The sequence below is a fragment of the Lampetra fluviatilis genome, unplaced genomic scaffold (assembly GCF_964198595.1).
Source record: "Lampetra fluviatilis unplaced genomic scaffold, kcLamFluv1.1 SCAFFOLD_167, whole genome shotgun sequence".
NCBI lineage: Eukaryota > Metazoa > Chordata > Hyperoartia > Petromyzontiformes > Petromyzontidae > Lampetra > Lampetra fluviatilis.
In genome coordinates this window covers 176,261-202,445 of record NW_027621230.1, presented here as the reverse complement: position 1 = coordinate 202,445, position 26,185 = coordinate 176,261, and the positions used below count along the sequence as shown (strand labels likewise).

At 50.4% G+C, this 26,185-nt stretch overlaps 1 protein-coding gene across 1 annotated transcript; it reads right to left on the bottom strand.

Moving 5' to 3' along the window:
• Positions 1–4,821: 4,821 nt before the first annotated feature.
• On the bottom strand, positions 4,822–25,732 carry UTP23 (UTP23 small subunit processome component). The gene is made up of 5 exons (XM_078885317.1): positions 25,551–25,732; positions 23,327–23,522; positions 8,488–8,662; positions 8,047–8,211; positions 4,822–5,217 (listed from the first exon to the last, which is right to left on the bottom strand). The coding sequence occupies exons 2-5, from the start codon at positions 23,512–23,514 to the stop codon at positions 4,822–4,824; spliced, it is 924 nt and encodes a 307-aa protein (XP_078741443.1). The 5' UTR covers positions 23,515–23,522; positions 25,551–25,732.
• Between the last annotated feature and the right edge of the window lie 453 nt (positions 25,733–26,185).

The following is a 26,185-nucleotide window of genomic DNA, read 5'->3' as shown; positions in this document are numbered from 1 at the left end:
CACTCACTCACCCACCCACTTACCCACTCACCCACTCACTCACCCACCCACCCACCCACTCACTCACCCACCCACTCACCCACCCACCCACTCACCCACCCACTCACCCACTCACTCACTCACTCACCTCACCCACCAACCCACCCACCCACTCACTCACCCACCCACCCACTCACTCACTCACCCACCCACTCACCCACCCACTCACCCACCCACCCACCCACCCACTCACTCACCCACCCACCCACTCACTCACCCACCCACTCACTCACTCACTCACTCACTCACCCACTCACTCACTCACCCACCCACTCACCCACCCACTCACCCATCCACCCACCCACCCACTTACCCACCCACTCACTCACCCACCCACTCACCCACCCACTCACCCACCCACCCACCCACTCACCCACTCACTCACTCACCCACCCACCCACACTCACTCACCCACCACCCACCCACTCACCCACCCACTCACCCATCCACCCACCCACCCACTCACCCACCCACTCACTCACCCACCCACCCACTCACCCACCCACTCACCCACCCACCCACTCACCCACCCACCCACCCACTCACTCACTCACCCACTCACCCACCCACCCACTCACTCACCCACCCACCCACTCACTCACTCACCCACTCACCCACCCACTCACCCACCACTCACTCACCCACCCACCCACTCACCCACCCACCCACCCACTCACCCACTCACTCACCCACCCACTCACCCCACCCACCACCCACTCACTCACTCACCCACTCACCCACCCACCCACTCACTCACCCACCCACCCACTCACCCACTCACCCACCCACCCACCCACTCACCCACCCACTTATCCACTCACCCACCCACTCACCCACCCACCCACACGACACTCACCCACGTGGCAAGACAGACGTTGATCACGTGCTCGTTGACGTCATAGTTTATTGTCACGTGGCTGGGGAGGGAGGGGGGAGGGGTTGGGGCATTCAAGATGGCGTCGTGATGTCACTCAGCACAGAAACACCACATGTCCACCTCGTGTTTCTCTCTCTCCATCCATCCCTCACTCACCCACTCACTCACTCAGTCAGTCACTCACTCACTCACTCAGTCAGTCACTCACTCGCCCACCCACCCACTCACTCACACACTCACTCAGTCAGTCAGTCACTCACTCAGTCACCCACTCACTCACCCACTCACACACTCACCCACTCACCCACCACCCACTCACTCACTCACTCACACACTCACTCACCTACCCACCCACACACTCACCCATTCATTCACTCACCTACCCACTCACCCACACACCCACTCACCCACTCACTCACCCACTCACTCACCCACTCACTCACCCACCCACCCACCCACTCACACACTCACACACTCACTCACCCACTCACTCACTCACCCACTCACTCACCCACCCACCCACTCACCACTCACTCACCCACCCACCCACTCACCCACCCACTCACCCACCCACCCACTCACCCACCCACCCACTCACCCATCCACCCACCCACTCACCCCACCCACTTATCCACTCACCCACTCACTCACCCACCCACCCACCCACTCACCCACCCACTCACCCACCCACTCACCCACTCACTCACTCACTCACCCACCAACCCACCCACCCACTCACTCACCCACCCACTCACTCACCCACCCACTCACCCACCCACCCACCCACACGACACTCACCCACTCACCCACTCACTCACCACCCACCCACACGACACTCACCCACGTGGCAAGACAGACGTTGGTCACGTGCTCGTTGACGTCATAGTTTATTGTCACGTGGCTGGGGGAGGGAGGGGGGAGGGGTGGGGGCATTCAAGATGGCGTCGTAATGTCACTCAGCACAGAAACACCACATGTCCACCTCGTTGTGTTTCTCTCTCTCCCCTCTCTCTCCATCCATCCCTCACTCACCCACCCACTCACTCACTCAGTCAGTCAGTCAGTCACTCACTCACTCAGTCACTCAGTCAGTCAGTCACTCACTCACCCACCCACTCACACACTCACTCACTCACTCAGTCACTCACTCACTCACCCACTCACTCACCCACTCACTCAGTCAGTCAGTCACTCACTTAGTCAGTCACTCACTCAGTCACACACTCACTCAGTCAGTCAGTCAGTCACTCACTCACTCACTCACCCACCCACCCACTCACACACTCACCCACCCACCCACCACCCACTCACACACTCACTCACTCAGTCAGTCAGTCACTCACTTCACTCACCCACCCACTCACTCACCCACTCACACACCCACTCACACACTCACTCAGTCAGTCAGTCACTCACTCAGTCACCCACTCACTCACCCACTCACTCACCCACTCACCCACCCACCCACTCACCCACCCACTCACCCACCCACCCACTCACCCACCCACTCACCCACCCACCCACCCACTCACTCACCCACCCACCCACCCACCCACTCACCCACTCACCCACCCACCCACTCACTCACCCACCCACCCACCCACCCACTCACTCACCCACCCACCCACCCACCCACTCACTCACCCACCCACCCACCCACCCACCCACTCACTCACTCACCCACTCACCCACCCACCCACTCACCCACTCACCCACCCACTCACTCACTCACCCACTCACCCACCCACCCACTCACCCACTCACTCACCCACCCACCCACCCACTCACTCATCACCCACCAACCCACCCACCCACCCACTCACTCACTCACCCACCAACCCACCCACCCACTCACTCACCCACTCACTCACCCCACTCACTCACTCACCTACTCACCCACTCACTCACCCACTCACTCACTCACTCACCCACTCACCCACTCACTCACTCACTTCGCTCACTCACTCACTCACCCACCCACCCACTCACTCACCCCACTCACTCACCACTCACTCACTCACTCACTCACCCACCTCACTCACTCACTCACCCACTCACTCACCCACTCACTCACCCACTCACTCACCCACCCACTCACTCACTCACTCACTCACTCACCCACTCACTCACTCACCCACTCACTCACTCACCCACTCACTCACCCACTCACTCACTCACTCACCCACTCACTCACCCACTCACCTCACCCACTCACTCACCCACCCACTCACTCGCTGTTGATGACGTTACTGCTGCTACTCGCAACTGCTTTGCCAGGTTTACTCCAAGACTGTCTGTGTGTCTCTGTGAGTCTCTGTGGGTCTCTGTGGGTCTCTGTGAGTCTCTGTGGTCTCTGTGAGTCTCTGTGAGTCTCTGTGGGTCTCTGTGGGTCTCTGTGGGTCTCTGTGGGTCTCTGTGAGTCTCTGTGAGTCTCTGTGGGTCTCTGTGTGTCTCTGTGTGTCTCTGTGGGTCTCTGTGGGTCTCTGTGAGTCTCTGTGTGTCTCTGTGTGTCTCTGTGTGTCTCTGTGGGTCTCTGTGGGTCTTTGTGAGTCTCTGTGGGTCTCTGTGAGTCTCTGTGAGTCTCTGTGGGTCTCTGTGTGTCTCTGTGAGTCTCTGTGAGTCTCTGTGGGTCTCTGTGAGTCTCTGTTAGTCTCTGTGAGTCTCTGTGTGTGTGTCTATGTCTCTGTGGGTCTCTGTGTGTGTGTCTGTGTCTCTGTGAGTCTCTGTGTGTGTGTCTATGTCTCTGTGTGTCTCTGTCTCTGTGTGTCTCTGTCTCTGTGGGTGTCTGTGTCTCTGTGAGTCTCTCTGTGTGTGTGTCTGTGTCTCTGTGAGTCTCTCTGTGTGTGTGTCTGTGTCTCTGTGAGTCTCTCTGTGTGTGTGTCTATGTCTCTGTGTGTCTCTGTCTCTGTGTGTCTCTGTCTCTGTGTGTCTCTGTCTCTGTGGGTGTCTGTGTCTCTGTGAGTCTCTCTGTGTGTGTGTCTGTGTCTCTGTGAGTCTCTCTGTGTGTGTGTCTATGTCTCTGTGTGTCTCTGTCTCTGTTGTGTCTCTGTCTCTGTGTGTCTCTGTCTCTGTGGGTGTCTGTGTCTCTGTGAGTCTCTGTGTGTGTGTCTGTGTCTCTGTGAGTCTCTCTGTGTGTGTGTCTATGTCTCTGTGAGTCTCTGTGTGTGTGTCTATGTCTCTGTGAGTCTCTGTGTGTGTGTCTGTGTCTCTGTGAGTCTCTGTGTGTGTGTCTGTGTCTCTGTGAGTCTCTCTGTGTGTGTGTCTATGTCTCTGTGAGTCTCTGTGTGTGTGTCTATGTCTCTGTGAGTCTCTGTGTGTGTCTATGTCTCTGTGTGTCTCTGTCTCTGTGGGTGTCTGTGTCTCTGTGTGTCTCTGTGTGTGTGTCTATGTCTCTGTGTGTCTATGTCTCTGTGTGTCTCTGTCTCTGTGGGTGTCTGTGTCTCTGTGAGGTCTCTGTGTGTGTGTCTATGTCTCTGTGAGTCTCTCTGTGTGTGTGTCTCATGTCTCTGTGAGTCTCTGTGTGTGTGTCTGTGTCTCTGTGAGTCTCTGTGTGTGTGTCTATGTCTCTGTGAGTCTCTGTGTGTGTGTCTGTGTCTCTGTGTGTCTCTGTCTCTGTGAGTCTCTCTGTGTGTGTCTATGTCTCTGTGAGTCTCTCTGTGTGTGTGTCTGTGTCTCTGTGAGTCTCTGTGGGTGTCTGTGAGTCTCTGTCACCACCGCCACCCCCACCCCCACCACCACCACCACCACCACCGCCACCACCACCACCACCATCACCGCCGCCGCCACCGCCACCACCACCACCGCCACCGCCACCACCACCACCGCCACCACCATTCCTCCTCCTGGCTCCTCATTCTCCTCCTGGTGATTTCCTCCTCCCCCTCTTTCTCCTCCTCCCACTCGTATCACCGCCACCACCGCCACCAGCCACCACCACCACCACCACCACCACCGCCGCCACCACCACCACCGCCACCACCGCCACCAGCCACAACCTTTTTTTTCTTCTTCAGACAGCTGAGTGGATTGGGACCACCACCCATCCTCCTCCTCCGTTTGACTCCTTGCACCGCGGCAGAACCGGTGACGGGGTTGCCGCTGGTTGCCACGGGGTTTGCCGTCTTTGCCGGGAGCCTTTGCCGGGACAAGCCGGTGGTGGTGGCGGTGGTGGCGGTGGTGGCGGCGGTGGTGGTGGCGGTGGCGGTGAGGGAGCGAGGCTTTTCCAGTACCACCGTGTTTCGTACGATGTAGAGGAGAGGCGCCGGGTCGAGGCGACGGACACGGAAAGTGAGTTCGGGGTCCTGGTGGGTGACGATAATATTGTAGATTACACTACACTATACACTACTACACTATACACTATACACTACTACACTACTATACTACACTATACACTACTATATACTACATTATACACTACTATACTATACACTACTACACTATACACTACACTACACACTATACACTACACACTATACACTACTACACTCTACACTACTACACCATACACTACTACACTATACACTACTACACTATACACTACTACACTATACACTACTACACTATACTACTACACTACACTATACACTACTACACTACACACTACACTATACACTACTACACTACACTATACACTACTACACTATACTACTACACTACACTATACACTACTACACTATACACTACACTATACACTACTACACTATACACTACTACACTATACACTATACACTACTACACTATACACTACTACACTATACACTACTACACTATACACTACTACACTATACACTACTACACTACTACACTATACACTACTACACTATACACTACTACACTATACACTACTACACTACTACACTATACACTACTACACTATACACTACTACACTATACACTACTACACTCTACACTATACACTACTACACTATACACTACTACACTATACACTACTACACTATACACTACTACACTATACACTACTACACTATACACTACTACACTATACACTACTACACTATACACTACTACACTATACACTACTACACTATACACTATACACTACTACACTACTACACTATACACTACTACACTATACACTACTACACTATACACTACTACACTATACACTACTACACTATACACTACTACACTATACACTACTACACTATACACTACTACACTACACTATACACTACTACACTATACACTACTACACTATACACTACTACACTATACACTACTACACTATACACTACTACACTATACACTACTACACTACACTATACACTACTACACTATACACTACTACACTATACACTACTACACTATACACTACTACACTATACACTACTACACTATACACTACTACACTACACTATACACTACTACACTACACTATACACTACTACACTATACACTACTACACTATACACTACTACACTATACACTACTACACTATACACTACTACACTATACACTACTACACTACACTATACACTACTACACTATACACTACACTATACACTACTACACTATACACTACTACACTATACACTACTACACTATACACTACTACACTACACTACTACACTATACACTACTACACTATACACTACTACACTATACACTACTACACTATACACTACTACACTATACACTACTACACTATACACTACTACACTATACACTACTACACTATACACTACTACACTATACACTACTACACTATACACTACTACACTATACACTACTACACTATACACTACTACACTATTACACTATACACTACTACACTATACACTACTACACTATACACTACTACACTATACACTACTACACTATACACTACTACACTATACACTACTACACTACACTATACACTACTACACTATACACTACTACACTATACACTACACTATACACTACTACACTATACACTACTACACTATACACTACTACACTATACACTACTACACTATACACTACTACACTACACTATACACTACTACACTATACACTACTACACTATACACTACTACACTACACTATACACTACTACACTATACACTACTACACTACACTATACACTACTACACTATACACTACTACACTATACACTACTACACTACACTATACACTACTACACTATACACTACTACACTATACACTACACTATACACTACTACACTATACACTACTACACTATACACTACTACACTATACACTACTACACTATACACTACTACACTACACTATACACTACTACACTATACACTACTACACTATACACTACTACACTACACTATACACTACTACACTACACTATACACTACTACACTACACTATACACTACTACACTATACACTACACTATACACTACTACACTATACACTACTACACTATACACTACTACACTATACACTACTACACTACACTATACACTACTACACTATACACTACTACACTATACACTACTACACTACACTATACACTACTACACTACACTATACACTACTACACTACACTATACACTACTACACTACACTATACACTACTACACTATACACTACTACACTACACTATACACTACTACACTACACTATACACTACTACACTACACTATACACTACACTATACACTACACACTACTACACTATACACTACTACACTATACACTACACTATACACTATACACTACTACACTATACACTACACTATACACTACACTATACACTACACTATACACTACACTATACACTACACTATACACTACACTATACACTACTACACTATACACTATACACTACACTATACACTACTACACTACACTATACACTACACTACACTATACACTACTACACTACACTATACACTACACTATACACTACTACACTACACTATACACTACACTACACTATACACTACTACACTACACTATACACTACACTATACACTACTACACTATACACTACACTACTACACTACACTATACACTACACTATACACTACTACACTATACACTACACTACTACACTACACTATACACTACTACACTACACTATACTACACTACTACACTATACACTACTACACTATACACTACTACACTACACTATACACTACACTCACCTGTGTAGCGATGAAGTATCCGTGTGGGTTTCCGTTCTCCAGTAGTGACAGCAAGCAGCGCATTGGTGGAACGCAGGCTCCACCACCAGCTCCACCACCACCAGCTCCACCACCAGCTCCACCACCACCACCTCCACCACCAGCTCCACCACCACCTCCACCAGCTCCACCACCACCACCTCCACCACCACCACTACCTCTACTACTACCACCTCCAACACCACCTCCACCACCACCACCACCAGCTCCACCACCAGCTCCACCACCAGCTCCACCACTACCACCACTACCACCACCACCACCACTACCACCACCACCACTACCACCACCACTACTACCTCCACCACCACCTCCACCACCACCACTACCATTATCTCCACCACCACCACCTCCACCACCACCTCCACCACCACCACTACCATTATCTCCACCACCACCTCCACCACCACCTCCATCACTACCACCTCCACTACTACCTCCACCACCACCACCACCATGAGCTTGGTGGTGGTGGTGGTTGTTGTGGTGGTTGCAGGTTGTGCACTGCAGCTTCTGGGCGATGAGGCGAGCACCCCAAACCTCTTTTCCCAGAGTCTGCATCTCGTGTAGCACACACCTAGACACACACACACACACAGTGACACACACACACAGTGACACACACACAGTGACACACACACAGTGACACACACACACACAGTGACACACACACACACAGTGACACACACACACACACAGTGACACACACACACACACAGTGACACACACACACACACAGTGACACACACACACACAGTGACACACACACACACAGTGACACACACACACAGTGACACACACACACACACAGTGACACACACACACACAGTGACACACACACACACAGTGACACACACACACACACAGTGACACACACACACACAGTGACACACACACACAGTGACACACACACACACAGTGACACACACACACACAGTGACACACACACACACACAGTGACACACACACACAGTGACACACACACACAGTGACACACACACACACAGTGACACACACAGTGACACACACACAGTGACACACACACACAGTGACACACACAGTGACACACACACACAGTGACACACACACACAGTGACACACACACACACAGTGACACACACACACAGTGACACACACACACAGTGACACACACACTGACACACACACACAGTGACACACACACACACAGTGACACACACACACAGTGACACACACACACAGTGACACACACACACAGTGACACACACACAGTGACACACACACACACAGTGACACACACACACACAGTGACACACACACACAGTGACACATACACACACAGTGACACACACACACAGTGACACACACACAGTGACACACACACACAGTGACACACACACACAGTGACACACACACACACAGTGACACACACACACAGTGACACACACACACAGTGACACACACACACAGTGACACACACACAGTGACACACACACACACAGTGACACACACACACAGTGACACACACACACAGTGACACACACACACACAGTGACACACACACAGTGACACACACACAGTGACACACACACACACACACAGTGACACACACACACACAGTGACACACACACACACAGTGACACACACACACACACAGTGACACACACACACACACAGTGACACACACACACACACAGTGACACACACACACACACAGTGACACACACACACACAGTGACACACACACACACAGTGACACACACACACAGTGACACACACACACACAGTGACACACACACACACAGTGACACACACACACACACACACAGTGACACACACACACAGTGACACACACACACACAGTGACACACACAGTGACACACACACAGTGACACACACACAGTGACACACACAGTGACACACACACACAGTGACACACACACACAGTGACACACACACACACAGTGACACACACACACAGTGACACACACACACAGTGACACACACACTGACACACACACACAGTGACACACACACACACAGTGACACACACACACAGTGACACACACACACAGTGACACACACACACAGTGACACACACACAGTGACACACACACACACAGTGACACACACACACACAGTGACACACACACACAGTGACACACACACACAGTGACACACACACAGTGACACACACACTGACACACACACACAGTGACACACACACACACAGTGACACACACACACAGTGACACACACACACAGTGACACACACACACAGTGACACACACACAGTGACACACACACACACAGTGACACACACACACAGTGACACACACACACAGTGACACACACACACACAGTGACACACACACACAGTGACACACACACACAGTGACACACACACAGTGACACACACACTGACACACACACACAGTGACACACACACACACAGTGACACACACACACAGTGACACACACACACAGTGACACACACACACAGTGACACACACACAGTGACACACACACACACAGTGACACACACACACAGTGACACACACACACAGTGACACACACACACACAGTGACACACACACACAGTGACACACACACAGTGACACACACACAGTGACACACACACACACACACAGTGACACACACACACACAGTGACACACACACACACAGTGACACACACACACACACAGTGACACACACACACACACAGTGACACACACACACACACAGTGACACACACACACACACAGTGACACACACACACACACAGTGACACACACACACACAGTGACACACACACACAGTGACACACACACACACAGTGACACACACACACACAGTGACACACACACACACACAGTGACACACACACACAGTGACACACACACACAGTGACACACACACACACAGTGACACACACAGTGACACACACACAGTGACACACACACACAGTGACACACACAGTGACACACACACACAGTGACACACACACACACAGTGACACACACACACACAGTGACACACACACAGTGACACACACACAGTGACACACACACAGTGACACACACACACACAGTGACACACACACACAGTGACACACACACACAGTGACACACACACACAGTGACACACACACACAGTGACACACACACAGTGACACACACACACACAGTGACACACACACACACAGTGACACACACACACAGTGACACATACACACACAGTGACACACACACACAGTGACACACACACAGTGACACACACACTGACACACACACACAGTGACACACACACACACAGTGACACACACACACAGTGACACACACACACAGTGACACACACACACAGTGACACACACACAGTGACACACACACACACAGTGACACACACACACAGTGACACACACACACAGTGACACACACACACACAGTGACACACACACACAGTGACACACACACAGTGACACACACACTGACACACACACACAGTGACACACACACACACAGTGACACACACACAGTGACACACACACACACAGTGACACACACACACAGTGACACACACACACACAGTGACACACACACACACAGTGACACACACAGTGACACACACAGTGACACACACACACAGTGACACACACAGTGACACACACACACACAGTGACACACACACACACAGTGACACACACACACACACCTAGACACACACACACACACAGTGACACACACACACACAGTGACACACACACACACACACAGTGACACACACACACACAGTGACACACACACACAGTGACACACACACACAGTGACACACACAGTGACACACACACAGTGACACACACACACACACACAGTGACACACACACAGTGACACACACACACAGTGACACACACACACAGTGACACACACAGTACCACGACCTCCTGTAGACCAGGCGAGGTGGTCAACATCTACCACGACCTCCTGTAGACCAGGCGAGGTGGTCAACGTCTACCACGACCTCCTGTAGACCAGGCGAGGTGGTCAACATCTACCACGACCTCCTGTAGACCAGGCGAGGTGGTCAACATCTACCACGACCTCCTGTAGACCAGGCGAGGTGGTCAACATCTACCACGACCTCCTGTGGACCAGGCGAGGTGGTCAACATCTACCACGACCTCCTGTAGACCAGGCGAGGTGGTCAACATCTACCACGACCTCCTGTAGACCAGGCGAGGTGGTCAACAACATCTACCACGACCTCCTGTAGACCAGGCGAGGTGGTCAACATCTACCACGACCTCCTGTAGACCAGGCGAGGTGGTCAACATCTACCACGACCTCCTGTAGACCAGGCGAGGTGGTCAACATCTACCACAACCTCCTGTAGACCAGGCGAGGTGGTCAACGTCTGCCACGACCTCCTGTAGACCAGGCGAGGTGGTCAACATCTACCACGACCTCCTGTAGACCAGGCGACGTGGTCAACATCTACCACGACCTCCTGTAGACCAGGCGAGGTGGTCAACATCTACCACGACCTCCTGTAGACCAGGCGAGGTGGTCAACAACATCTACCACGACCTCCTGTAGACCAGGCGAGGTGGTCAACAACATCTACCGCGACCTCCTGTAGTCCAGGCGAGGTGGTCAACATCTACCACGACCTCCTGTAGACCAGGCGAGGTGGTCAACATCTACCACGACCTCCTGTGGACCAGGCGAGGTGGTCAACATCTACCACGACCTCCTGTAGACCAGGCGAGGTGGTCAACATCTACCACGACCTCCTGTAGACCAGGCGAGGTGGTCAACATCCACCACGACCTCCTGTAGACCAGGCGAGGTGGTCAACATCTACCACGACCTCCTGTAGACCAGGCGAGGTGGACAACATCTACCACGACCTCCTGTGGACCAGGCGAGGTGGTCAACATCTACCACGACTTCCTGTGGACCAGGCGAGGTGGTCAACATCTACCACGACCTCCTGTAGACCAGGCGAGGTGGTCAACATCTGCCACGACCTCCTGTAGACCAGGCGAGGTGGTCAACATCTACCACGACCTCCTGTAGACCAGGCGAGGTGGTCAACATCTACCACGACCTCCTGTAGACCAGGCGAGGTGGTCAACATCTGCCACGACCTCCTGTAGACCAGGCGAGGTGGTCAACATCTACCACGACCTCCTGTAGACCAGGCGAGGTGGTCAACATCTACCACGACCTCCTGTAGACCAGGCGAGGTGGTCAACATCTGCCACGACCTCCTGTGGACCAGGTGAGGTGGTCAACATCTACCACGACGTCCTGTAGACCAGGCGAGGTGGTCAACATCTGCCACGACCTCCTGTAGACCAGGCGAGGTGGTCAACATCTGCCACGACCTCCTGTGGACCAGGCGAGGTGGTCAACATCTACCACGACGTCCTGTAGACCAGGCGAGGTGGTCAACATCTGCCACGACCTCCTGTGGACCAGGCGAGGTGGTCAACATCTACCACGACCTCCTGTAGACCAGGCGAGGTGGTCAACATCTGCCACGACCTCCTGTGGACCAGGCGAGGTGGTCAACATCTGCCACGACCTCCTGTAGACCAGGCGAGGTGGTCAACATCTGCCACGACCTCCTGTGGACCAGGCGAGGTGGTCAACATCTACCACGACGTCCTGTAGACCAGGCGAGGTGGTCAACATCTGCCACGACCTCCTGTGGACCAGGCGAGGTGGTCAACATCTACCACGACCTCCTGTAGACCAGGCGAGGTGGTCAACATCTACCACGACCTCCTGTGGACCAGGCGAGGTGGTCAACATCTACCACGACCTGCTGTGGACCAGGCGAGGTGGTCAACATCTACCACGACCTCCTGTAGACCAGGCGAGGTGGTCAACATCTGCCACGACCTCCTGTGGACCAGGCGAGGTGGTCAACATCTACCACGACCTCCTGTAGACCAGGCGAGGTGGTCAACATCTACCACGACCTCCTGTGGACCAGGCGAGGTGGTCAACATCTACCACGACCTCCTGTGGACCAGGCGAGGTGGTCAACAACATCTACCACGACCTCCTGTAGACCAGGCGAGGTGGTCAACATCTACCACGACCTCCTGTAGACCAGGCGAGGTGGTCAACATCTACCACGACCTCCTGTAGTCCAGGCGAGGTGGTCAACATCCACCACGACCTCCTGTAGACCAGGCGAGGTGGTCAACATCTACCACGACCTCCTGTAGACCAGGCGAGGTGGTCAACATCTACCATGACCTCCTGTAGACCAGGCGAGGTGGTCAACATCTACCACGACCTCCTGTAGACCAGGCGAGGTGGACAACATCTACCACGACCTCCTGTAGACCAGGCGAGGTGGTCAACATCTACCACGACCTCCTGTAGACCAGGCGAGGTGGTCAACAACATCTACCACGACCTCCTGTAGACCAGGCGAGGTGGTCAACATCTACCACGACCTCCGGTAGACCAGGCGAGGTGGTCAACATCTACCACGACCTCCTGTAGACCAGGCGAGGTGGTCAACATCTGCCACGACCTCCTGTACACCAGGCGAGGTAGTCAACATCTACCACGACCTCCTGTACACCAGGCGAGGTGGTCAACATCTACCACGACCTCCTGTAGACCAGGCGAGGTGGACAACATCTACCACGACCTCCTGTAGACCAGGCGAGGTGGTCAACAACATCTACCACGACCTCCTGTAGACCAGGCGAGGTGGTCAACATCTACCACGACCTCCTGTAGACCAGGCGAGGTGGTCAACATCTGCCACGACCTCCTGTAGACCAGGCGAGGTGGACAACATCTACCACGACCTCCTGTAGACCAGGCGAGGTGGTCAACATCTGCCACGACCTCCTGTAGACCAGGCGAGGTGGTCAACATCTACCACGACCTCCTGTAGACCAGGCGAGGTGGTCAACATCTACCACGACCTCCTGTAGACCAGGCGAGGTGGACAACATCTACCACGACCTCCTGTAGACCAGGCGAGGTGGTCAACATCTGCCACGACCTCCTGTAGACCAGGCGAGGTGGTCAACATCTACCACGACCTCCTGTAGACCAGGCGAGGTGGTCAACATCTACCACGACCTCCTGTAGACCAGGCGAGGTGGTCAACATCTACCACGACCTCCTGTAGACCAGGCGAGGTGGTCAACATCTACCACGACCTCCTGTGGACCAGGCGAGGTGGTCAACGTCTACCACGACCTCCTGTAGACCAGGCGAGGTGGTCAACATCTGCCACGACCTCCTGTAGACCAGGCGAGGTGGTCAACATCTACCACGACCTCCTGTAGACCAGGCGAGGTGGTCAACATCTACCACGACCTCCTGTAGACCAGGCGAGGTGGTCAACATCTGCCACGACCTCCTGTAGACCAGGCGAGGTGGTCAACATCTACCACGACCTCCTGTAGACCAGGCGAGGTGGACAACATCTACCACGACCTCCTGTAGACCAGGCGAGGTGGACAACATCTACCACGACCTCCTGTAGACCAGGCGAGGTGGTCAACATCCACCACGACCTCCTGTAGACCAGGCGAGGTGGACAACATCTACCACGACCTCCTGTAGACCAGGCGAGGTGGTCAACATCTACCACGACCTCCTGTAGACCAGGCGAGGTGGTCAACATCTACCACGACCTCCTGGAGACCAGGCGAGGTGGACAACATCTACCACGACCTCCTGTGGACCAGGCGAGGTGGTCAACATCTACCACGACCTCCTGTAGACCAGGCGAGGTGGACAACATCTACCACGACCTCCTGGAGACCAGGCGAGGTGGTCAACATCTACCACGACCTCCTGTAGACCAGGCGAGGTGGTCAACATCCACCACGACCTCCTGTAGACCAGGCGAGGTGGACAACATCTACCACGACCTCCTGTAGACCAGGCGAGGTGGTCAACATCTACCACGACCTCCTGTAGACCAGGCGAGGTGGTCAACATCTACCATGACCTCCTGTAGACCAGGCGAGGTGGTCAACATCTACCACGACCTCCTGTAGACCAGGCGAGGTGGACAACATCTACCACGACCTCCTGTAGACCAGGCGAGGTGGTCAACATCTACCACGACCTCCTGTAGACCAGGCGAGGTGGTCAACAACATCTACCACGACCTCCTGTAGACCAGGCGAGGTGGTCAACATCTACCACGACCTCCGGTAGACCAGGCGAGGTGGTCAACATCTACCACGACCTCCTGTAGACCAGGCGAGGTGGTCAACATCTGCCACGACCTCCTGTACACCAGGCGAGGTAGTCAACATCTACCACGACCTCCTGTACACCAGGCGAGGTGGTCAACATCTACCACGACCTCCTGTAGACCAGGCGAGGTGGACAACATCTACCACGACCTCCTGTAGACCAGGCGAGGTGGTCAACAACATCTACCACGACCTCCTGTAGACCAGGCGAGGTGGTCAACATCTACCACGACCTCCTGTAGACCAGGCGAGGTGGTCAACATCTGCCACGACCTCCTGTAGACCAGGCGAGGTGGACAACATCTACCACGACCTCCTGTAGACCAGGCGAGGTGGTCAACATCTGCCACGACCTCCTGTAGACCAGGCGAGGTGGTCAACATCTACCACGACCTCCTGTAGACCAGGCGAGGTGGTCAACATCTACCACGACCTCCTGTAGACCAGGCGAGGTGGACAACATCTACCACGACCTCCTGTAGACCAGGCGAGGTGGTCAACATCTGCCACGACCTCCTGTAGACCAGGCGAGGTGGTCAACATCTACCACGACCTCCTGTAGACCAGGCGAGGTGGTCAACATCTACCACGACCTCCTGTAGACCAGGCGAGGTGGTCAACATCTACCACGACCTCCTGTAGACCAGGCGAGGTGGTCAACATCTACCACGACCTCCTGTGGACCAGGCGAGGTGGTCAACGTCTACCACGACCTCCTGTAGACCAGGCGAGGTGGTCAACATCTGCCACGACCTCCTGTAGACCAGGCGAGGTGGTCAACATCTACCACGACCTCCTGTAGACCAGGCGAGGTGGTCAACATCTACCACGACCTCCTGTAGACCAGGCGAGGTGGTCAACATCTGCCACGACCTCCTGTAGACCAGGCGAGGTGGTCAACATCTACCACGACCTCCTGTAGACCAGGCGAGGTGGACAACATCTACCACGACCTCCTGTAGACCAGGCGAGGTGGACAACATCTACCACGACCTCCTGTAGACCAGGCGAGGTGGTCAACATCCACCACGACCTCCTGTAGACCAGGCGAGGTGGACAACATCTACCACGACCTCCTGTAGACCAGGCGAGGTGGTCAACATCTACCACGACCTCCTGTAGACCAGGCGAGGTGGTCAACATCTACCACGACCTCCTGGAGACCAGGCGAGGTGGACAACATCTACCACGACCTCCTGTGGACCAGGCGAGGTGGTCAACATCTACCACGACCTCCTGTAGACCAGGCGTGGTGGTCAACATCTACCACGACCTCCTGTAGACCAGGCGAGGTGGTCAACATCTACCACGACCTCCTGTAGACCAGGCGTGGTGGTCAACATCCACCACGACCTCCTGTAGACCAGGCGAGGTGGACAACGTCTACCACGACCTCCTGTAGACCAGGCGAGGTGGACAACGTCTACCACGACCTCCTGTAGACCAGGCGAGGTGGACAACGTCTACCACGACCTCCTGTAGTAGTCACCTGGTATTTGACAGTGTCACCAGGTACTTGGGCAGCTGATAGTGATGGTAGTGATGGTAGTGATGGTAGTGATGGTAGTGATGGTGGTGATGGTGATGGTAGTGATGGTAGTGATGGTAGTGATGGTAGTGATGGTGGTGATGGTGATGGTAGTGATGGTAGTGATGGTAGTGATGGTAGTAGTGATGGTAGTGATGGTAGTGATGGTAGTGATGGTAGTGATGGTGGTGATGGTGATGGTAGTGATGGTAGTGATGGTAGTGATGGTAGTGATGGTGGTGATGGTGATGGTAGTGATGGTAGTGATGGTAGTGATGGTAGTAGTGATGGTAGTGATGGTAGTGATGGTAGTGATGGTGGTGATGGTAGTGATGGTAGTGATGGTAGTGATGGTGGTGATGGTGGTGGTAGTGATGGTAGTGATGGTAGTGATGGTGGTGGTGATGGTGATAGTGATGGTGGTGATGGTAGTGATGGTAGTGATGGTAGTGATGGTAGTGATGGTGGTGATGGTGGTGATGGTAGTGATGGTAGTGATGGTGGTGGTGATGGTGGTGGTAGTGATGGTAGTGATGGTAGTAGTGATGGTAGTGATGGTGGTGGTAGTGATGGTGGTGATGGTAGTGATGGTAGTGATGGTGGTGATGATGGTGGTGGTAGTGATGGTAGTGATGGTAGTGGTGGTAGTGGTGGTAGTGATGGTAGTGATGGTAGTGATGGTAGTGATGGTAGTGATGGTAGTGATGGTAGTGATGGTAGTGATGGTGGTGATGGTAGTGATGGTGGTGGTAGTGATGGTGGTGATGGTAGTGATGGTAGTGATGGTGGTGGTGATGGTGGTGGTAGTAGTGATGGTGGTGGTAGTGATGGTGGTGATGGTAGTGATGGTAGTGATGGTAGTGGTGGTAGTGATGGTAGTGATGGTGGTGATGGTGGTGATGGTAGTGATGGTGGTGGTAGTGATGGTGGTGATGGTAGTGATGGTAGTGATGGTGGTGGTGATGGTGGTGGTAGTAGTGATGGTGGTGGTAGTGATGGTGGTGATGGTAGTGATGGTAGTGATGGTAGTGATGGTAGTGATGGTGGTGATGGTGGTGATGGTAGTGATGGTGGTGGTAGTGATGGTAGTGATGGTAGTGATGGTAGTGATGGTAGTGATGGTAGTGATGGTAGTGATGGTAGTGATGGTAGTGATGGTAGTGATGGTGGTGGTGATGGTGGTGATGGTAGTGATGGTAGTGATGGTAGTGATGGTGGTGGTGATGGTGGTGGTGATGGTAGTGATGGTAGTGATGGTAGTGATGGTGGTGGTGATGGTGGTGGTGATGGTAGTGATGGTGGTGATGGTGATGATGGTGGTGATGGTAGTGATGGTAGTGATGGTGGTGATGGTAGTGATGGTAGTGATGGTGGTGATGGTAGTGATGGTAGTGATGGTAGTAGTGATGGTAGTGATGGTAGTGATGGTGGTGATGGTGGTGATGGTAGTGATGGTAGTGATGGTAGTGATGGTGGTGATGGTAGTGATGGTGGTGGTGGTAGTGATGGTGGTGATGGTAGTAGTGATGGTAGTGATGGTAGTGGTGGTGATGGTAGTGATGGTAGTGATGGTAGTGATGGTAGTGATGGTAGTGATGGTGGTGATGGTAGTGGTGGTGATGGTAGTGATGGTAGTGGTGGTGATGGTAGTGATGGTAGTGATGGTAGTGGTGGTGATGGTAGTGATGGTGATAGTGGTGATGGTAGTGGTGGTAGTGGTGGTAGTGATGGTAGTGATGGTAGTGATGGTGGTGATGGTAGTGATGGTAGTGATGGTAGTAGTGATGGTAGTGATGGTAGTGGTGGTGATGGTAGTGATGGTAGTGATGGTAGTGATGGTAGTGATGGTAGTAGTGATGGTAGTGATGGTAGTGGTGGTGATGGTAGTGATGGTTGTGATGGTAGTGATGGTAGTAGTGATGGTAGTGATGGTAGTGGTGGTGATGGTAGTGATGGTAGTGATGGTAGTGATGGTAGTGATGGTGGTGATGGTGGTGATGGTAGTGATGGTAGTGATGGTGGTGATGGTAGTAGTAGTGATGGTAGTGATGGTAGTGATGGTAGTGATGGTGGTGATGGTGGTGATGGTAGTGATGGTAGTGATGGTAGTGATGGTAGTAGTGATGGTAGTGATGGTGGTGATGGTAGTGATGGTAGTGATGGTAGTGATGGTGGTGATGGTAGTGATGGTAGTGATGGTAGTGATGGTGGTGATGGTAGTGATGGTAGTGATGGTAGTGATGGTAGTAGTGATGGTAGTGATGGTGGTGATGGTAGTGATGGTAGTGATGGTAGTGATGGTAGTGATGGTAGTGATGGTAGTGATGGTAGTAGTGATGGTAGTGATGGTGGTGATGGTAGTGATGGTAGTGATGGTAGTGATGGTAGTGATGGTAGTGATGGTAGTGATGGTAGTGATGGTGGTGATGGTGGTGATGGTAGTGATGGTGGTGATGGTAGTGATGGTAGTGATGGTAGTGATGGTAGTGATGGTGGTGATGGTAGTGATGGTAGTGATGGTAGTGATGGTGGTGATGGTAGTGATGGTGGTGATGGTGGTGATGGTAGTGATGGTGGTGATGGTGGTGGTAGTGATGGTAGTGATGGTAGTGATGGTAGTGATGGTGGTGATGGTAGTGATGGTGGTGGTGATGGTGATAGTGATGGTGGTGATGGTAGTGATGGTAGTGATGGTAGTGATGGTAGTGATGGTAGTAGTGGTGGTAGTGATGGTGGTGGTAGTGATGGTGGTGATGGTAGTGATGGTGGTGGTAGTGATGGTGGTGATGGTAGTGATGGTAGTGATGGTGGTGGTGATGGTGGTGGTAGTGATGGTAGTGGTGGTAGTGGTGGTAGTGATGGTAGTGATGGTAGTGATGGTAGTGATGGTGGTGATGGTGGTGATGGTAGTGATGGTGGTGGTAGTGATGGTGGTGATGGTAGTGATGGTAGTGATGGTGGTGGTGATGGTGGTGGTAGTGATGGTAGTGATGGTAGTGGTGGTAGTGATGGTAGTGATGGTAGTGATGGTGGTGATGGTAGTGATGGTAGTGATGGTAGTGATGGTGGTGATGGTAGTGATGGTAGTGATGGTAGTGATGGTAGTGATGGTGGTGATGGTAGTGATGGTAGTGATGGTGGTGGTGATGGTAGTGATGGTGGTGATGGTGATGATGGTGGTGATGGTAGTGATGGTAGTGATGGTGGTGATGGTAGTGATGGTAGTGATGGTGGTGATGGTAGTGATGGTAGTGATGGTGGTGATGGTGGTGATGGTAGTGATGGTAGTGATGGTAGTGATGGTAGTGATGGTGGTGGTAGTGATGGTGGTGGTAGTGATGGTAGTGATGGTGATAGTGGTGATGGTAGTGATGGTAGTGATGGTGGTGATGGTAGTGATGGTAGTGATGGTAGTGATGGTAGTGATGGTAGTGATGGTAGTGATGGTAGTGATGGTGATAGTGGTGATGGTAGTGATGGTAGTGATGGTAGTGATGGTAGTGATGGTGATGGTAGTGATGGTAGTGATGGTAGTGATGGTAGTGATGGTAGTAGTGATGGTAGTGATGGTAGTGGTGGTGATGGTAGTGATGGTAGTGATGGTAGTGATGGTAGTAGTGATGGTAGTGATGGTAGTGATGGTAGTGATGGTAGTGATGGTAGTAGTGATGGTAGTGATGGTAGTGGTGGTGATGGTAGTGATGGTAGTGATGGTAGTGATGGTAGTAGTGATGGTAGTGATGGTGATGGTAGTGATGGTAGTGATGGTAGTAGTGATGGTAGTGATGGTAGTAGTGATGGTAGTGATGGTAGTGATGGTGGTGGTAGTGATGGTAGTAGTGATGGTAGTGATGGTAGTGATGGTAGTGATGGTAGTGATGGTAGTGATGGTAGTGATGGTGGTGATGGTAGTGGTGGTAGTGATGGTAGTGATGGTAGTGATGGTGGTGATGGTAGTGATGGTGGTGATGGTAGTGATGGTAGTGATGGTAGTGATGGTAGTGATGGTGGTGGTAGTGATGGTAGTGATGGTAGTGATGGTAGTGATGGTAGTAGTGATGGTAGTGATGGTAGTGGTAGTGATGGTAGTGATGGTAGTAGTGATGGTAGTGATGGTAGTGATGGTAGTGATGGTAGTGATGGTAGTGATGGTAGTAGTGATGGTAGTGATGGTAGTGATGGTAGTGATGGTAGTGGTGGTAGTGATGGTGGTGATGGTAGTGATGGTAGTGATGGTAGTGATGGTAGTGATGGTAGTGGTGGTAGTGATGGTGGTGATGGTAGTGATGGTAGTGATGGTAGTGATGGTGGTGATGGTAGTGATGGTAGTGATGGTAGTGATGGTAGTGGTGGTAGTGATGGTGGTGATGGTAGTGATGGTAGTGATGGTAGTGATGGTTGTGATGATGGTAGTGATGGTGGTGGTAGTGATGGTAGTGATGGTAGTGATGGTAGTGATGGTAGTGATGGTAGTGATGGTAGTGATGGTGGTGATGGTTGTGATGGTAGTGATGGTAGTGATGGTAGTAGTGATGGTAGTGATGGTGGTGATGGTAGTAGTGATGGTGGTGATGGTAGTGGTAGTGATGGTAGTGGTGGTAGTGATGGTAGTGATGGTGGTGATGGTAGTGATGGTAGTAGTGATGGTGGTGATGGTAGTGATGGTAGTAGTGATGGTAGTGATGGTGGTGATGGTAGTAGTGATGGTGGTAGTGATAGTAGTAGTGATGGTAGTGATGGTAGTGATGGTAGTAGTGATGGTAGTGATGGTGGTGATGGTAGTAGTGGTGGTAGTGATGGTAGTAGTGATGGTAGTGGTGATGGTAGTGATGGTAGTGATGGTAGTGATGGTAGTGATGGTGGTGATGGTAGTAGTGGTGGTAGTGATGGTAGTAGTGATGGTAGTGATGGTAGTAGTGATGGTAGTGATGGTAGTGGTGATGGTAGTGATGGTAGTGGTGATGGTAGTGATGGTAGTGGTGGTAGTGATGGTGGTGATGGTAGTGGTGATGGTAGTGATGGTAGTGGTGATGGTAGTGATGGTAGTGGTGGTGATGATGACTCACCTGGTAGTGTACAGTTCCACGTCTGCGTCCAGGTACTTGGACAGCTGATAGTGATGATGGTAGTGATGGTAGTGATGGTAGTGGTGATGGTGGTGATGGTAGTGGTGATGGTGGTGATGGTAGTGGTGATGGTGGTGATGGTAGTGATGGTGGTGGTAGTGATGGTGGTGGTAGTGATGGTGGTGGTGATGGTGGTGGTAGTGATGGTGGTGATGGTAGTGGTGATGGTGGTGATGGTAGTGATGGTGGTGGTAGTGATGGTGGTGGTAGTGATGGTGGTGGTGATGGTGATGGTAGTGATAGTAGTGATGGTGGTGGTAGTGATAGTAGTGATGGTAGTGATGGTAGTGATGGTGATGGTAGTAGTGATGGTGGTGATGGTAGTAGTGATGGTGGTGGTGGTGATGATGACTCACCTGGTAGTGTACAGTTCCACGTCTGCGTCCAGGTACTTGGACAGCTGTTCTGCCATCTGGATCTTGTTTCTAAGCGCCGATTGACAGAATGTCCCATCCAGGATGATACGGTACGGCGGACAGAGACCGTGACGGTTGCGGTAGTGGGACAGGACACGGCGTGCAGTCTTCTGTCGACGGATCTTCATCGCGACACCTGTTGAGAGAGAGTGTGTAGTGTATAGTGTAGTGTAGCAGTGTAGTAGTGTATAGTGTAGTGTAGTAGTGTAGTGTAGCAGTGTATAGTGTAGTAGTGTATAGTGTAGTAGTGTGTAGTGTAGTAGTGTATAGTGTAGTAGTGTATAGTGTAGTAGTGTATAGTGTAGTGTAGTAGTGTATAGTGTAGTGTAGTAGTGTATAGTGTAGTAGTGTGTAGTGTAGTAGTGTATAGTGTAGTAGTGTATAGTGTAGTAGTGTATAGTGTAGTAGTGTGTAGTGTAGTAGTGTATAGTGTAGTAGTGTAGTGTAGTAGTGTATAGTGTAGTAGTGTATAGTGTAGTAGTGTATAGTGTAGTAGTGTATAGTGTAGTAGTGTGTAGTGTAGTAGTGTATAGTGTAGTAGTGTAGTGTAGTAGTGTATAGTGTAGTGTAGTAGTGTGTAGTGTAGTGTATAGTGTAGTGTAGTAGTGTATAGTGTAGTAGTGTATAGTGTAGTAGTGTATAGTGTAGTGTATAGTGTAGTGTAGTAGTGTATAGTGTAGTAGTGTATAGTATAGTGTAGTAGTGTATAGTGTAGTAGTGTATAGTGTAGTAGTGTATAGTGTAGTGTATAGTGTAGTAGTGTATAGTGTAGTGTAGTAGTGTATAGTGTAGTAGTGTATAGTGTAGTAGTGTATAGTGTAGTAGTGTATAGTGTAGTAGTGTGTAGTGTATAGTGTAGTGTAGTGTATAGTGTAGTAGTGTATAGTGTAGTAGTGTAGTAGTGTATAGTGTAGTGTAGTAGTGTATAGTGTAGTAGTGTATAGTATAGTGTAGTAGTGTATAGTGTAGTAGTGTATAGTGTAGTAGTGTATAGTGTAGTAGTGTATAGTGTAGTAGTGTGTAGTGTATAGTGTAGTGTAGTGTATAGTGTAGTAGTGTATAGTGTAGTAGTGTATAGTGTAGTAGTGTAGTAGTGTATAGTGTAGTAGTGTATAGTATAGTGTAGTAGTGTATAATGTAGTAGTGTATAGTGTAGTAGTGTATAGTGTAGTGTATAGTGTAGTAGTGTATAGTGTAGTAGTGTATAGTGTAGTAGTGTATAGTGTAGTAGTGTATAGTGTAGTGTAGTAGTGTATAGTGTAGTGTAGTAGTGTAGTAGTGTATAGTGTAGTAGTGTGTAGTGTAGTAGTGTATAGTGTAGTAGTGTATAGTGTAGTAGTGTATAGTGTAGTAGTGTATAGTGTAGTAGTGTATAGTGTATTAGTGTAGTAGTGTGTAGTGTAGTAGTGTATAGTGTAGTAGTGTATAGTGTAGTAGTGTATAGTGTAGTGTATAGTGTAGTAGTGTATAGTGTAGTAGTGTATAGTGTAGTAGTGTACAGTGTAGTAGTGTACAGTGTAGTAGTGTATAGTGTAGTAGTGTATAGTGTAGTAGTGTATAGTGTAGTAGTGTATAGTGTAGTGTAGTAGTGTATAGTGTAGTAGTGTATAGTGTAGTAGTGTATAGTGTAGTGTAGTAGTGTATAGTGTAGTAGTGTATAGTGTAGTAGTGTATAGTGTAGTAGTGTGTAGTGTAGTAGTGTATAGTGTAGTAGTGTACAGTGTAGTAGTGTACAGTGTAGTAGTGTATAGTGTAGTGTAGTAGTGTATAGTGTAGTGTATTAGTGTAGTAGTGTATAGTGTAGTAGTGTATAGTGTAGTGGTGTATAGTGTAGTAGTGTATAGTGTAGTGTATAGTGTAGTAGTGTATAGTGTAGTAGTGTATAATGTAGTAGTGTATAGTGTAGTAGTGTATAGTGTAGTAGTGTATAGTGTAGTAGTGTATAGTGTAGTAGTGTACAGTGTAGTGTAGTAGTGTACAGTGTAGTAGTGTATAGTGTAGTGTAGTAGTGTATAGTGTAGTAGTGTACAGTGTAGTGTAGTAGTGTACAGTGTAGTAGTGTATAGTGTAGTAGTGTATAGTGTAGTAGTGTAGTGTACAGTGTACACTATACACTGTACGTACAGTGCACCACGTGTGTGTGTGTTGACCTGCCCCGACTCACCGACTCACTTCCCCTCGCTGCTTCCTCCTCGTGGTGCTGGTGGCTGTGGAGGCTTGCGAGGGATATCGATTATCGATCGAACGTATCGATTCAAATCGATCGATCCCCCCGCGGCGTCTCGCAGCTCAACGGGAAGCGCGCTTCGGATAAGGGAGAGCGGAGTTGCATTTCGTAGTTCGGATAAGAGTGCAACGTTACATTTCGTAGTTCGGATAAGAGAACCGCGTTGCATTTCGTGGTTCGGATAAGAGTGTAACGTTACATTTCGTAGTTCGGTAGGGGAACCGAGTTGCATTTCGTGGTTCGGATAAGAGTGTAACGTTACATTTCGTAGTTCGGTAGGGGAACCGAGTTGCATTTCGTGGTTCGGATAAGAGTGTAACGTTACATTTCGTAGTTCGGATAGGGGAACCGAGTTGCATTTCGTGGTTCGGATAAGAGCGCGACGTTACATTTCGTAGTTCGGATAAGAGAAGGATGTTGCATTTCGTAGTTCGGATAAGCGAACCGAGTTGCATTTCGTGGTTCGGATAAGATTGCAACGTTACATTTCGTAGTTCGGATAAGAGAAGGAGGTTGCATTTCCTAGTTCGAATAGGGGAACCGAGTTGCATTTCGTGGTTCGGATAAGAGTT